The following is a 16,264-nucleotide window of genomic DNA, read 5'->3' as shown; positions in this document are numbered from 1 at the left end:
GGCAAAGGAGGGATACAGGAGAAGAAAGAGTGGTGACACACTCCTTAGGAAGATGTTCATGTTTATGGCTTCAGTGACTTGGGTAACTGAAATAAGTAAGGAACAAAAGAGGTGCTTCAGGTTTTAGGGAGAAGGGACTGAGGTCAGTTTTGTATACACTGAATTTTGTGATTTCTGTGGGCATTGAACCAGTTATGTCCAGTAGGCATCTGGATAAAAGAGTGTGAAGTGTAGGAAAAAATATTCGGATGGCATGGTGATGCACATTTGGCAACAATAAGCATAGAGGCGACAGAGCCACAGGAATGAATGAAACCAGCTAAAGAAGGCATAAGGAAGAAGAAGGTTTCAGAAAGAATCAGGTAAACTGTAACATTAAAGGGGTGAACCAGCAGACAAAATCACTAGTACTCCTTCAAAAAGGAAGAAGAGGGAGAGAGACCATTTGTGTGGCGTGGCAGGGCTGGTACCCAGTAACTGTGGTAGAGAAGTGAATGAAAGGTGAAAGAGGGGAGCGGTGACAGTTTCTTTCTCATAAGTGCCTGCCTGAGAATAGAGGAAACATGTTCAAAGTGGTTCCAGGATCAAAGCCCCAAAGTCAGCCATAAGACCACATGGCACTGATGGGGGCCAGGCTGATTCACCAACTGCACCAGCCAACAGCCTCAGTGGAGAAACGGTGAGAGGAAACTCACTGGGCGGTGCCGGGAAAGTGATGCAGCTGGACACTTCCTGAATGCCATGGAAATCAGATAGGAGGGGTAGGGAAGAGGATCCAAACAGAATGGGGCACTGGATTTGCATGGATTAGATAGGGGAAGAGGTGAAGGGAAAGTGAAGGAGGTGTCCGGGGTCCTCCAGGAAACAAAAATGTCAGCACATTCCAACATGAGCTAAGGGGACACTTCAGATAGAACTTCAGACTGTTGGTTCAGTGTGAGTAATAGGATTCAACACTATCAGCAAGGGCTGGGCTCAGTGGCTCACCACCTGTAATCCCAACACTTTAAGGAGCCTGAGGTAGGAGGATCGCTTGAGGCCAGGAGGTCAAGGCTGCAATAAGCCATGATTGCAACACTACAACCCAGCCTGGGTGACACAGTGAGACCCTGTCTCAACAAACAAACAAACACTATCAGAAAGGAAGGACACAGGTCTTTATCAGCGTGCACTCCCTGACCCATTCCTGGCTGCCATTCCTGGCGCCCTCCCAGGATTCAGAGTTGCTGGGCTCTGCCTGCTTAGCACTCACAACCCTGCTTAGGTCTCCAGGGGCAATCAAATGGCTGCTTCCCTTTCCCTAAGTGAAAGGCCACGTCTCCATCTGCAAAGAAAGCCACTCCTCTCATCTGTTTGCTTCCCTAGGAATGTGTATGCAATAAGAAATCTGGGGAGTGTGCAAATGGTAAATAGTAATATGCAGGGAGAACTGAAGAATAGGAAATAGGAGTGAAATCTAATTTAAACTGAGGAAATTAGAAAAGAGAAACTATACCATGAATAAATACATAATATTAAAAATCTAAGGGAAAAAGATAAATAACTAACTCTTGCTTCCAGAATCTATTCTTTAGCCTGGTGCTCCTCAGAACATATCAGAGTCCTATATCTAAAAATTGTTAGTTCAAGCTCCTTCTTTTCACATTTCTTCCCCTCCTTTTCTTTCTTTTTTTTTTTTTTTTAAACAACTGGTAATCAATTTATTAAAATAGTTGACTTAAGCATCTGCAATGGTGACTTCCACCTCAACTCCTGGCTCAATACTGATGGAAGTAATCTGCTTAACAATCTCAGAAGGACTGTGCAAGTCAATAAGTCGCTTGTGGATTCTCATCTGGAAACGATCCCATGTCTTAGAACCTTCACCACAAGGAGTTTTTCTTGTAGTGATTCTCAAAGTCTTGGCAGGCATTCGAACTGGTCCTTTCACTTTCAGGTTCTTTTCCTTCGCGCCTCTGATCAAGTCAGCACACACCTTTTCCAGGGATTTAACGTTGCGGCTCGTTAGGGTGATTCGAATTCGGTGAATTGCCACCTCCGGCTCCACGGGTGTTTTTCCGGTATCCTTAAAAGCCATGGCTGCTGCACGGCTTCCTGACCGACTTGTTCCCCGGCGAGAGCGAACAGCCCCCTCCTTTTCTTTCATACAGATCAGGACTCAGCCAATGAAGGCAAGAGGGCAGATGCAGCCCATGACCTGCCCAGGAGCTAAGAACGGTTTTTACATTTTTAAAGGATTATAACAAATAAACAAAACCGAAGTAAAATACTCAACAGAGACTGCATGTAACCTGGGAAACCTGAATTAATTTGCTATCTGGCCCATCACAGGAAAACTTTGCCAATCTCTAAGACAGATGAAGACTCTGCTGCCCAGTAAGCCAGAGAGCCTACACAGCTATTCAGCAGCAGAGCTCAGACAAGAATCTGTTTCTCTTGGCTCTAAGTCCAGGGTACTTTCCCCACCACCACATCAAACATAGATGTGAAATAATTTCCACTTGAAGTAAAAAAAAATAAAGGGAGCCTTTAGGGCTTCCATAAGACCCACATAAATAAACTTTAAAATAAAGATTCTACTAATATTTTTTTAAGGACTCCCGGGAGAGTAATGTCAAACGGGAAGGAAATATTTAGTCATGTGCAGCACACACCTCTCCACTGTCCGTTCCTCCTCTCACCTTTCACTCTTAAAGTGTCTCCCGAAATCTGTTCAAGTCTCTGTCACCTGGAAAAGAATGCTTGTGGAGAAGAGATGTCAGGAAGCATGATCTGTTCATGCCAAGTGCCGGTACTCCACCCTTCCCACTCACAATCACACATATAAAAGCAAACTGTGGAGTTATGTGGCAACCCAGACATCTCAATCACACCACCTGCAGTTAAGGCTGTGCCCAAAATGGTTTAACTGGTAATCCAAGTCAAAATGTCTCTATTTTAATACTTAAAGCAGCTTTATATGCAATCCAATCACGTAACCTTTGATGAAGTTAAATGTTCTAATCAAAACTCACCTCGAAACTTCCAAGGAAAATCCAAATGGTAATAGCCCCAGCACAGAACTTCCCATACTAACCAGACTATTCTCCATGCTAGCTCTCTACTTTGAATGATCATTCATTTAAAAAAAAACAAAACAAAAACAAAAACAAAAAAAACTCCTCTTGTGGCAAATACTATTATTCACTAGGAAAGGGCAGTGATAATTCATCTGTCTTTATAAATCATAACACATTCCCCATCATCTCATCAGACATATCTCAGTGTCTACGGCCTTGTTCTGTCTTGGAGCTGGCTGGTGCTGACCCCAACTATAACAATATTATTAACAACATCAATAATATCCTAAAAGGCGAGAAGTCAAAATAAGAAGATAAATACAAATGTCATATTAAATATTATTTTAGAATGTTATATTAAAATAGATTTTAGAAATCTAGTTTAGTTTTTTTCACAGAACTACTAAGACATAATCTTAAATAACAGAACCCAGGTACAATGTCTTTATTGAGTGTTCCTTCTATGTCCTCCTAAGGAAAACTCATATAAGAATTTTTTTAGAAAATGAAGAGAAGGTGGGAGGGAAGAAGAAAAGGAAGAAGGAAAGGGTGAAATAATAAGAAAAACCCTCAGCCAAATGCAATTCATGACTTTTCATTCCATTGTTGTTCCATAGCTTTTAAACTATATAGTATTATTTTTGTTATTTGTTAGAGAGTTTCACTGGTCTTTTGGGATGATGCACAGTGGAGGTCCCAATAACACTGCCTCTTATAGGACACCTGCCATGTTTCTTGGTCTTCTAATAATGCACTTTGTTCCTCATACCTCACTGTTGAATCAATTCATTTGTAGGTTCTTGTGGATTTCTAGTAAATACATACATATATTTTTTGAGATAAGGTCTCACTCTCACCCAGGCGGGAGTGCAGTGGCACAATCATGGCTCACCACAGCCTAGACCTTCCGGCCTCAGGTGATCCTTCTGCCTCAGCCTCCAGAGCAGCTGGGACTACAGATGTGCACCACCACGCCCAGCTAATTTTTTCTGTTTTTTTGTAGAGATGGGGTTTCGCTATGTTGCCCAGGCTGGTCTCGAACTTCTGGGCTCAAGTAATCCACCTGCCTCAACCCTCCCAAAGTGTTGAGATTACACGCATGACCCAGCCTAGGAAACATATTTTTAACCAATCACCAATTCTAAGAAAATTAACAATTAGTCTAGGGTGGCTATAGATATTATTTACAAAACCTAACAAATAAAAAAAAAGTAAAGTGTTTTTCTATTCTAAATAGAGCCTATTTATGACATCAATAAATTTAGGTAAGTTTAGGGTAGGGTAAGGTAGGGTAGAGTAGAGTAGGGTATGGTATGAGATGGATGGATGGATGGATGAATTGTGCATTTGTTTGTGGGTTTATTCCTAAAGTTCAATTTAACCAGTTAATTGACAGTTAATTTCTCACTGTTTTCATTGAGGAGAAACAATCCCTTTTGAGAGCCTTTTATCTTTACCAAAGTGAGTAATTGTGCACCGTCAGTAATATATTTTTCTGGCCATTATTCAACTCTCTGCTTAGCTAATAAATTGTAAAAACCATTTTCATCCTGGCAATATTTCAGGACAGAAGATCCACTCTAATAACAAACAACAGAATAAAGACAACTTTCCTGTTTCAGATAAAGATTTGGTCCTATTTGCTTTTGGTCTGTGTCTTGTTATCACTTCATAGTTAATTACAATAAAGAAAAAAGTTTTGATCTCACAACTGCCTCTAGTGTCTCTCTGGCTCCAGGTGTAGAATGGAGGAGAGTGAAGAGTCTGTGTGAGCGTGCTTGCCCCTTCTCTCTCTAATTCTGCACATCTGTCTCTTTTGTCTGTATTTTCTCTTTTTATCTCTTTATCTGTGTGTCTTTCTCTGACTTGTTTATTTATCCTGTTTCTATTTTCTACTCCTTCAATTCCCCATCCTTTCTACTGCACTTTTTCTCCTGATGGGCCCTTCTTATGGAAACAACTATACATTTATAATACTTTTTTAAAAAATTTACTAGACAGAATCTGATGCCCTCTGTTCTTGGGGGCACTGAGTAAAAGCTTTTTGTTTTAGCCAAATCTTTAGCACTTTCTCCATAAGCCACATATAGTCCCAGCTCTATAACTGAAATTCTTGGCTCCTTTTCTCCAAATCCCATCCTTTCTTCAAAGTTCACCATCATTTACCCAGCTGCTTGAGCCAGAAACCTAGAAGTCATCTTTGAGTTCTGTTTCCCTTACATCCATTTCAAATTCACTGGCAGATCTATAGGCTATCAACCCGAAACTATCTACTTCACTCATCTACCTTACCATCCCCCTCATAAAAGGCACCAGAATCTCTTCTGCAGTCACCTTAGTATCACTGCTTCTGCTCTTGCCTTCCTTCCACAGTGGCCAGAATGAAATTTGAAAACATAAACTTATGGCCCTCCTTTGCTTAAAGGCCTCCTGTGGCTTACCACTGCAATTAGCATCTAATCCAAACTGCTATACAATCTGGTCCTCACTCATCTTTCGGATCTCATATTTTTGTTCCACAAACATGTCAAGCTCTTTCCTGCTTTTGGCCCTGGGCATGGTCCACCCCTCTGTCTGGAATGCCCAGATCGCTGCATGGTTGGTTCCTTATTATCATTCAGGCCTCTACTTAAATATCACCTCTTCATAGCAGCCTATGTTGACTTACAATCTAAAGTAGTCTCTGGAGGCAACTCTATCATACCGCCCTATACTAAGGTTCTACAGAGCCACTACCAAATATTTCTTGTTAAATAAACTTTTTGTTTATTGCCTTGCTCTCCCAAAAGAATGTAAGCACCTTAGCACCTTTGAGACGGAGTCTGGCTCTGTCACTCAGGCTAGAATGCAATGTCGCAATCTCAGCTCACTGCAACCTTCGCCTCCCAGGTCCAAGCAATTCTCCTGCCTCAGCCTCCCAAGTAGCTGGGATTACAGGCGCGCACCACTACATCTGGCAAATTTTTGTATTTTTAGTAGAGATGGGGTTTTGCCATGTTGGTCAAGCTGGTCTTGAACTCCTGACCTCAAGCAATCCACCAGCCTCAGCCTCCCAAAGTGCTGAGATGACAGGAATGAACCACCACGCCCGCCGACCTTCCTATCTTATGCACTATCCCATGCCCAATAACCAGAGAGGTTCTAGGAACTTAATAAGCTCTCAGTAAATATTTGATAAATGAATGGATGAATGAAAATCCCACAGTCTTCCCCTACCAATCTACCCTACAAAGATAATTTTCCTTTACCAATGTGCAGCATTAATTTTAATGTCTTGCAACATCTCTTATATAGCTCATAGCTACTTTAAATATTATTTAACATTGCATGACGTCGCCACCAACCACAAATACTAAATACATATCTCCTGGAGTTGAATGAATAAGGGCAGACAACACACACACAAAAATGCTTTTATCAGAAAATTAATTAGCCCATTTACCTGAGTGCTCTACCTCAATGGGATCCTTGCATTTCTGGGTGTCATATTGTATAGCTGCCCAGATGATTAAAAATAAAACTATTTGTGATACATTCTCCACAGAATATCCAGGTGGGTCCTAGGCAAAGTAGTATTACGTGCAAGTTGTTGTTGAAATGAAATAATTTGAACAAAAGACAGGGCCAGGAGCAGGGGCTCATGTCTATAATCCCAACACTTTGGGTGGCCAAGGTAGGAGGACTGCCTGAGGCCAGGAGTTCAAGACCAGCCTGAGCAATACAATGAGACCCCCATCTCCACACAAAAAAAATCAGTAATAAATAAACAAAAGACAGTCATGCAGGTATTTCACTTAATCTAAGATACAACTGGAGTAAAAGAGAAAGTGATAGATCTGATGTAGCTTGAGAAACCATTTAGAATTTTGTTTTTAGGGAGAAAGGCATTGTTTCTATAAACATTATCAGTTGCCTTTGTTAATAATTAGGGTCTGGTGTCCTGGTTACTGGTCACTAAAGGGAGGGTGTCTTTAAAAGCAATGAATATTTTAGGTATCATTACCTTGCTTTGCCACTGAAACAATCTGCTGAAGGGAGAGGGGCCTTTATTTTGTAACTCTATCTTCTAGAAAGCTGACCTTCCTAATGAGTTGGCCGGCTATCACCATTTACCACAGCACATACAATACTCAGGTTCACAGTAGGTTCCATAAAAGTGGGAGCCACTCTTCAGTTTATAATCAGAGCCTATCTGATAAACAAAACAAGAATTCTTCATTGCCCATGCAGTAGCATGCGCGCATGCTGTAACAGCACTGCAGAAAAAGTAAAAATTATGTAGCACTTCCTGGCAGATGTGACATCTGATCTTTGGATTTGCACCATAAAACACCCTTAAAACAAGTAAAAATCTGGTGCAGTTTAATATCTGATTGTGTGTACTCGGTTGCCTATAAATAATGTAAAATGGTTTATGGACATCAAATTTAGAATTGTTTAAATCATCTCTGGAAAAAAAAAATACTATTTTATGGGCCAGAACACATGATCATCTTTCCAGAGGTAAGCAAACATTACTATTTTGAGATAACCCCTTATAGTTCAGTTTTTTTTAACCACCATTTCTTTTTTTTTAAAGTTTATTTATTTATTTATTTATTTTCATTTATTTATTTTTAGAGACAGGATCTCACTACGTTACCCAGGCTGGACTTGAACTCCTGACCTCAAGCGATCCTTCCACTTCACTCTCCCAAGTAGTTGGGATTATGGACATGAGCCATCACAAATGCCACCGTCATTTCTTTTAACATTGTTCTGAAATGTATTATAATACATGAAATGCTCAGCTAATAACACATATTGTAAGCCATTAGAAAGCAGTATTTCTATGTTGCAATGTTCCTTATCCTGTCACATATATCCCCCCTCAAGCCATTCTTCTAATACTCACGTTCTGATCAATCAAATTATTAAACTGGTTCAACGGTAAACCTATACTTGCCTTCTGTTGTCGGAAAAAAAGACAAATCTGCTACTGCATGGTTTTCATTGAAGTTTTTTACAATTTTAAAGACAAAAAAAGAAGATTAAAAGAAAAAACGACTATGCCAGGCACAGTGGCTCATGCCTGTAATCCCTGCACTTTGGCACTTTGGGAGGCTGAGGATGTGTGGGTGGATCATTCGAGGTCAGAAGTTCAAGAACAGCTTGGTCAACATGGTGAAACCCCATCTCCACTAAAATATAAAAATTAGCCGGCATGATAGCACACAACTGTTGTCCCAGCTACTCAGGAAGCTGAGGCACGAGAATGGTTTGAACCTGGGGGGCAGAAGTTACAGTGAGCCAAGATCATGCCACTGCACTTCAGCCTGCATGCCAGAACAAAACTCCATCTCAAAAAAAAAGAAAAGAAGAAAAAATTACTAGGAGGATGTTAGAAATAAGTTTGGTTTTGAACCTGATAAAATAAACATCCTTAAGCAATTAAAAATTTTTTTGAAATCTTCCTTCCAGAAATAAAATCAGAAAGGAGACATCTTTTCATATATACCTTTAGAGTCAGTCATAACCTTTGGTATACACAGTGAAATGAAAAGCCTATTTGACCTCATTCTAAAGTTGCTTTGGGAAAACCTCCAGAGCCTGGTGTCTGGGACAGCACGGTGCCTTTAAATGGCCTCCTCTTCCCTGGCAGGACACACTGGACTCCACATAAAAGACACCTTCAACCGGCAGCCAAGTGTCTGCAGACTTCGTTTCCTGAACATCCCTTGCTCAGCATTCCTTGCTCTCTTCTGTGGACCTGCGGTGCTCTCTGAGAGCTCCATTTGTGGATTATTCGCTTATAACTTTGGCCTGATAAATAATCCAGTCTCTCCCAGATTCCTCCAAGCCATCCTTTTGTATAGCCTTCTTGGTTGAACACATTCCACTAATTGCCTCCAGGGTGAACTCTCAACCAGTCTGAGAGGCACCCTTTATATATTTCAGCCAAGGGTAAAACTGACCAGGCATATCCTGATCTCCCAGATGAGAACTGGTCAATGGAGACTCAAGGGAAAAGGGAAACTTGGAGTCTGTTTATGAATAAAGGGGCCAGGTGCAGAGGCTCACACCTGTACTTCTAGCACTTTGGGAGACCAAGGTGGGAGGATTGCTTGAGCTCAGGAGTTCAAGACCAGCCTGGGCAACAGAGTGAGACCCCATCTCTACTAAAAATAAAAAATTAAAAAAAAATTAGCCAGGCATGGTGGCGCATGCCTGTAGTGCCACCTATTTAGGATGCTGAGGCAGGAGGATTGCTTGAGCCTAAGAGATTGAGGCTGCAGTGAGCTATGATCACACCACTGCACTCTAGCCTGGGTGATGGAGTGAGACTCTGTCTCAAAAAGAAAGGAAAAACTGGACCAAATGGTATCCTGTTCTATACCTTTTCCTAAAAACCTAGTAACAATTTAGTAAATCAGTCAATACTCGTGTTTTAATCTAGATGTCAAATTCAGTACAAACATAAGCAATAAAAATAAATTAACTCACTTTAATTTCCTGATTCAATAGTTAAAGGCTCTGGTTTCATGTTACTGAGTTATGCAACTAATAAAACAACAATATTAAAGGAAGTTCTTAAAAAGAAAAAAAAAGCATCCACAGTTCTACAAACATAAAACACCAATGTACCACATAAATAAGTACAATTATTATCTGTCAATTAAAACTATATAACTATTTTTTAAAACATCAACTATTGATTTGGGGATATTCCTTTTCAGTCTTTTATCACATACGTATTCATTGTGAGACAAGATCTTTTCATAATTTGGTGTCTTTATGTACTTCTTTCCCACTTTACATCATGCAAATTCCTGCACTCCTTTCAAAACCCAGCTCAAATATGATGCCTTCCCCAAATACCTGCAGGCAGAGCAGTTGCTGAGCTCTTAAGGTCTCACAGCAGTCTGTTCATAACTCTATTGCAGCAGTAACTCTGCTGTGGTAGAATTTATCTGTGTTCACGACTATTCTCTGACAAACTGTACACTCCATTAGAGTAAAAACCTTTCTTTATTCACCTTTATATCCCCAGGACCTGATATATTAGCTGCTGAGTCTATGTGCAAAGTTGGAATGAAACAATTATGATCATGGTGAACATAAAATCTGGATTCAGCTTTAAGTTTATGTTATATCAAAAACATTATCTATTACCCATCTGCACCGACTGCTAGAAGGAAGAAGAAATTTGTTTGCATCACAGTCTCCCATAAGAGGTTACTAGGAAAATACAGAAGACTTAGACTCACGTGAGGCTTTTAGTAGGCAGCATTAAATCCTTTGGTAACAAGTCAAGGTGTCAGTTAATTACACACACACGTGCACATATACATGATGATATGGTTTGGCTGTGCCCCACCCAAATCTCATCTTGAACTGTAATCCCCATAATGCCCAAATGTCATGGGAGAGACCAATGGGAGGGAACTGAATCATTGGGGTGGTTTCCCCCATGCTGTTCTTGCGATAGTGAGAGAGTTCTCAGGAGATCTGATGGTTTTATAAGCGTCTGGCACTTCCCCTGCTGGCATTAATTCGCTCTCCTGCCACCCTGTAAAGAGGTGCCTTCCACCATCATTGTAAGTTTCCTGAGGCCTCTCCAGCCATGCAGAACTGTGAGTCAATTAAACCTCTTTTCTTTATAAATTACCCAGTCTCGGGTAGCACATTTATAGCAGCGTGAGAATGGACTAATATCACACTGTCCAAATGTGAAGGGGCCTACAGCACGGTGCAGGGTGCAGATCCCACCAGCATGCTCTTACACTCAGAGATAAAACCATGTCCACTAGGACAAGTAATTCGGATGAATTAAGAAGCAGCATGTAGAGTTGAGAAATGACTGCATTTAGGTGTTTAAAAAAAAAAAAACCTATGTTCAAGTTATTAGCTATATGATATTATTTGTCCATCAACAAAATATTTTTACACTTCGCTGGATGCTGGATATTCAGCGATGAAAGATAGGGTCCCCCTCACAAAACTACCAGTCTGACAGAAGAAACAGACAACAACAGGCAATCACAGTGCAGTATGGCTGGCACTAAGAAAGCACACTGGAGGGCTAGAGAAGCCTCCTGAAGGAAGTTAGGTCCTGAAAGAATTTAGCAAAGAAAAAAAGGCAACATGCAGGGGTAGGGACCTGTCTTTCCAGGCAGAGGGAATGACATGCATAAAGGCCCAGTGGCATATATAGAATAGGAATCCTGTCTAATCACCTTACACAGCAATTCTGAGGTTCAAATTGTAGGTTGATGTAGAAGGGTATATTCCTTTGCAAATGGTACTTATTCATAATACTTTAACATTAAAAACCAGTTTTGCAATTCTTCAATAATTCAGAGAATCAGAAAGTAGAGCTGAAGTAAAAAAAAAAAAAATAAGGTAGTTACTCTACTTCAGTGCTTCTCAGCCTTTTTTCCATATTGTCCCTGTATCCATTTACAAGGGCTGCCATAACAAAGTGCCACAGAATGGGTAGCTTCAACAAGAGAAATGTATTTTCTGAGTTCTGGAGGCCACAGTCTGAGATCAAGGTGCCAGCAGGGTTCCTTCTGCTAGGCGTGGCTCCCTTTACCTTCATGTGGTCTTTCCCTCTGTATGTGTCTGTGCCCAAATTTCCTCTTATAAGGAAACAAGTTATATTGATTAGGGTCTGCCCATATGACCACATTTTATTTCAATGATTTCTTTAAAGGCCCTATCTCCAAATACAGTTGCATTCTGAGGTATTTGGGGTTAGGATTTCAACATACAAATTTGAAGGGAAACATTCTCCCAGCCAAAGGAAGCTTTTTAAACTTTTTTTTTCCTAATTAGCTCCCTTCCCCATGAAGTTTAAATCTCTCTTTGGGGTTACAGTAAGTCTGATCACAGCCACATGAACATACAGAAACTCAGCAAAATGTGAATGGATAACTACAGCGGGTTTACCCATATGATGGAATATTATTCGGCCATTAAAAGGAATAAAGCACTAATAAATGCTACAATGTAGGTGACACTTGGAAACACGCTAAGGGAAAGGAACCCGTGGACACAAAAGACCTCATTTTTAGATATTATACAATTCCATTTATATAAAATGTCCAGAATAGGCAAATTCCATAGAGATAGGAAGCAGATCAGTGGTTGCTAGGAGACTTGGTTGCCAGGGGCTTGGGGGAGGGAGTAACTGGGAGTGACTGCTAATGGTTTCTTTTTAGGGTGATGAAAATGGTCTAGAATTCACAATAAAAAATGATAAAAGGCATATTACCACTGATCCCACAGAAATACAAACTACCATCAGAGAATACTATAAACACCTCTACGCAAATAAACTAGAAAATCTAGAAGAAATGGATAAATTCCTGGACACATACACCCTCCCAAGTCTAAACCAGGAAGAAGTCGAATCCCTAAATAGACCAATAACAAGTTCTGAAATTGCGTCAGTAATTAATAGCCTACCAACCAAAAAACAGCCCAGGACCAGACGGATTCACAGCCGAATTCTACCAGAGGTACAAAGAGGAGCTGGTACCATTTCTTCTTAAACTATTCCAAACAATAGAAAAAGAGGGAATCCTCCTTAACTCATTTTATAAGGCCAGCATCATCCTGATACCAAAACCTGGCAGAGACACAACAAAAAAAGAAAATTTCAGGCCAATATCCCTGATGAACATAGATGCGAAAATCCTCAATAAAATACTGGCAAACCAAATCCAGCAGCACATCAAAAAGCTTATCCACCACAATCAAGTCGGCTTCATCCCTGGGATGCAAAGCAGGTTTAACATATGCAAATCAATAAATGTAATCCATTACATAAGCAGAACCTATGACAAAAACCACATGATTATCTCAATAGATGCAGAAAAGGCCTTCGATAAAATTCAACACCCCTTCATGCTAAAAACTCTCAATAAACTAGGTATTGATGGAACGTATCTCAAAATAGTAAGAGTTATTTATGACAAACCCACAACCAATATCATACTGAATGGCCGAAAACTGGAACCATTCCCTTTGAAAACTGGCACAAGACAAGGATGCCCTCTCTCACCACTCCTACTCAACATAGTATTGGAAGTTCTGGCCAGGGAAATCAGGCAAGAGAAAGAAATAATGGGTATTCAAATAGGAAGAGAGAAAGTCAAATTGTCTCTGTTTGCAGATGACATGATTGTGTATTTAGAAAACACCATTGTCTCAGTCCCAAAACTCCTTAAGCTCACAAGCAACTTCAGCAAAGTATCGGGATACAAAATCAATGAAAAAAAATCACAAGCATTCCTATACACCAATAATAGATAAACAAAGAGCCAAATTATGAGTGAACTCCCATTCACAACTGCTACAAAGAGAATAAAATACCTAGGAATACAACTTACAAGGGACATGAAGGACCTCTTCAAGGAGAACTACAAATCACCGTTCAAGGAAATAAGGGGCCCCAAACAAATGGAAAAGCATTCGATGCTCATGGATAGGAAGAATCAATACTGTGAAAATGGTCATACTGCCCAAAGTAATTTATAGGTTCAATGCTATTGTCATCAAGCTACCATTGACTTACTTCACATAATTAGAAAAAATGACTTTAAATTTCATATGGAACCCAAAAAGAGCTAGTATAGCCAAGACAATCCTAGGCAAAAAGAATAAAGCTGGAGGCATCATGCTATCTGACTTCAAACTATACTACAAGGCTACGGTAACCAAAACAGCATGGTACTGGTACCAAAACAGATATATAGACGAATGGAACAGAGCAGAGGCCTCAGAAATAACAACACACATCTACAACCATCTGATCTTTGGCAAACCTGACAAAAACAAGCAATGGGGAAAGGATTCCCTATTTAATACATGGTGTTGGGAAAACTGGCTAGCCATATGCAGAAAACTGAAATTGGACCCCTTCCTTACACCTTATACAAAAATTAACTTAAGATGGATTAAAGACTTAAATGTAAGACCTAAAATCATAAAAACCCTAGAAGGAAATAGGCAATACCATTCAGGACATAGGCAAGGGCAAAGGCTTCATGATTAAAACACCAAGCAATGGCAACAAAAGCCAAAATAGACAAATGAGATCTAATTAAACTAAAGAGCTTCTGCACAACAAAAGAAACTATAATCAGAGTGAACAGGCAATGTACAGGATGGGAGAAAATTTTTGCAATCTATCCCTCTGACAAAAGGCTAATATCCAGAATCTACAAGGAACGTAAACAAATTTACAAGAAAAAAACAACCCCATCAAAAAGTGGGAAAAGGATATGAATAAGGACGCTCCATTTCCTTATCTGCACAACGAAAATTTAGGACTAGAAAGTAGCTATTAACTGGTAATAATTACAGAAGTTGCTCACCCATTATATGAATACACACGTTTCAAAAGAAGACATTTATGCAGCCAACAAACATATGACAAAAAGCTCATCATCATTGGTCATCAGAGAAATGCAAATCAAAAACCAAAACAAGACACCATTTCACGCCAGTTAGAATGGTGACCGTTAAAAAGACAGGAAACAACAGATGCTGGAGAGGAATGTGTGGAGAAATGGAAACGCCTTTACACTGTTGGTGGGAGTGTAAACTAGTTCAACCATTGTGGAAGACAGTGTGGCAATTCCTCAAGGATTTAGAACTAAAAATACCATTTCACCCAGCAATCCCATTGCTGGGTATATACCCAAAGGATTATAAATAATTATACTATAAAGACACACGCAAACATATGTTTATTACAGCACTATTCACAATAGCAAAGACTTGGAACCAACCCAAATGCCCATCAATGATAGACTAGATAAAGAAAATGTGGGCCGGGCGCGGTGGCTCAAGCCTGTAATCCCAGCACTTTGGGAGGCCGAGACAGGCGGATCACGAGGTCAGGAGATCGAGACCATCCTGGCTAACACGGTGAAACCCCGTCTCTACTAAAAAATACAAAAAACTAGCCGGGCGAGGTGGCGGGCGCCTGTAGTCCCAGCTACTCGGGAGGCTGAGGCAGGAGAATGGCATAAACCTGGGAGGCGGAGCTTGCAGTGAGCTGAGATTCGGCCACTGCACTCCAGCCCGGTCCACAGAGCAAGACTCCGTCTCAAAAAAAAAAAAAAAAAAAAGAAAATGTGGCACACATACACCATGGAATACTATGCAGCCATAAAAAAGAATGAGTTCATGTCCTTTGCAGGGACATGGATGAATATGGAAACCATCATTCTCAGCAAACTAACACAAGAACAGAAAACCAAACACCGCATGTTCTCACTCATAAACGGGAATTGAACAATGAGAACATATGCGTACAGGGAGGTGAACATCACACACTGGGGCCTGTCAGGGGGTGGGGAAACAAGGGGAGGAAGAGCATTAGGAGAAATACGTAATATAGATGACAGGTTGATGGGTGCAGCAAACCACCATGGCGCATGTATACCTATGTAACAAACCTGGATGCTCTGCACATGTATCTCAGAACTTAAAGTATAATTAAAAAAAAAAAAAGAAAGAAAGAAAATGGTCTAGAATTAGAGAGTGGTGATGGCTGCACAACTCTGTGAATATACTAAAAACCACTGCATTGTGCACAGTACAGGGTGAATTTTATGGTGTGTGAATTGTATCTCAACAAGGCTGCGTTTTTGAAAGAATTAAAGTAGAAGATACATGATGGAATTAAAGCAAATTTTTGTCTCTGTTCTTGTTCATTACCAGACATGAAGAAATCCTGACAAAGCGAATCAGTCCTCTTTGCCATAAACCATCTTTTACTAGTGCATTCACTCAGTTTTAATGAACACCTTTACAGCACACAAGGTAGAAAGCCTTAGGTAAAAAGAATTTATGAGAGTATAAGGATAAACAGAAGCATAATTTATGTTTCTTATATTATGAACCTTAGCTAGAGTTCACATTTTATCTGGGCCCAAATGTCCCAATTCTGAAACTTTTATAGGTATAAAAGAGATTGACCAGGCACAGTGGCTCACGCCTATAATCCCAGTACTTTGGGAGGCCGAGGTGGGCGGATAACCTGAGGTTGGGAATTTGAGACCAGCCTGGCCAGCATGGTGAAACCCTGTCTCTACTAAAAATACCAAAAATTAGCCGGACGTGGTGGCACACATGTGTAATACCAGCTACTTAGGAGGCTGACGCAGGAGAATTGCTTGAACCTGGGAAGCAAAGGTCGCAGTGAGCTG

The 16,264-nt window shown here is 40.4% G+C and overlaps 2 protein-coding genes across 3 annotated transcripts in view; both read right to left on the bottom strand.

Annotated features, from left to right (window-relative positions):
* CRACD (capping protein inhibiting regulator of actin dynamics) overlaps window positions 1–16,264 on the bottom strand; it is a 280,222-nt gene that overhangs the window by 243,009 nt on the left and 20,949 nt on the right. The window lies entirely within an intron of this gene.
* LOC105463546 (small ribosomal subunit protein uS10-like) lies at window positions 1,658–2,129 on the bottom strand. Its single transcript, XM_071093404.1, has one exon. The coding sequence runs from the start codon at window positions 2,075–2,077 to the stop codon at window positions 1,718–1,720; it is 360 nt and encodes a 119-aa protein (XP_070949505.1). The 5' UTR covers window positions 2,078–2,129; the 3' UTR covers window positions 1,658–1,717.

Source organism: Macaca nemestrina, chromosome 3, assembly GCF_043159975.1.
Source record: "Macaca nemestrina isolate mMacNem1 chromosome 3, mMacNem.hap1, whole genome shotgun sequence".
In the NCBI taxonomy this organism is placed as follows: Eukaryota; Metazoa; Chordata; class Mammalia; order Primates; family Cercopithecidae; genus Macaca; species Macaca nemestrina.
Note: the sequence above shows the minus strand (reverse complement) of the source record. Positions and strands in the feature narration are given on the sequence as shown.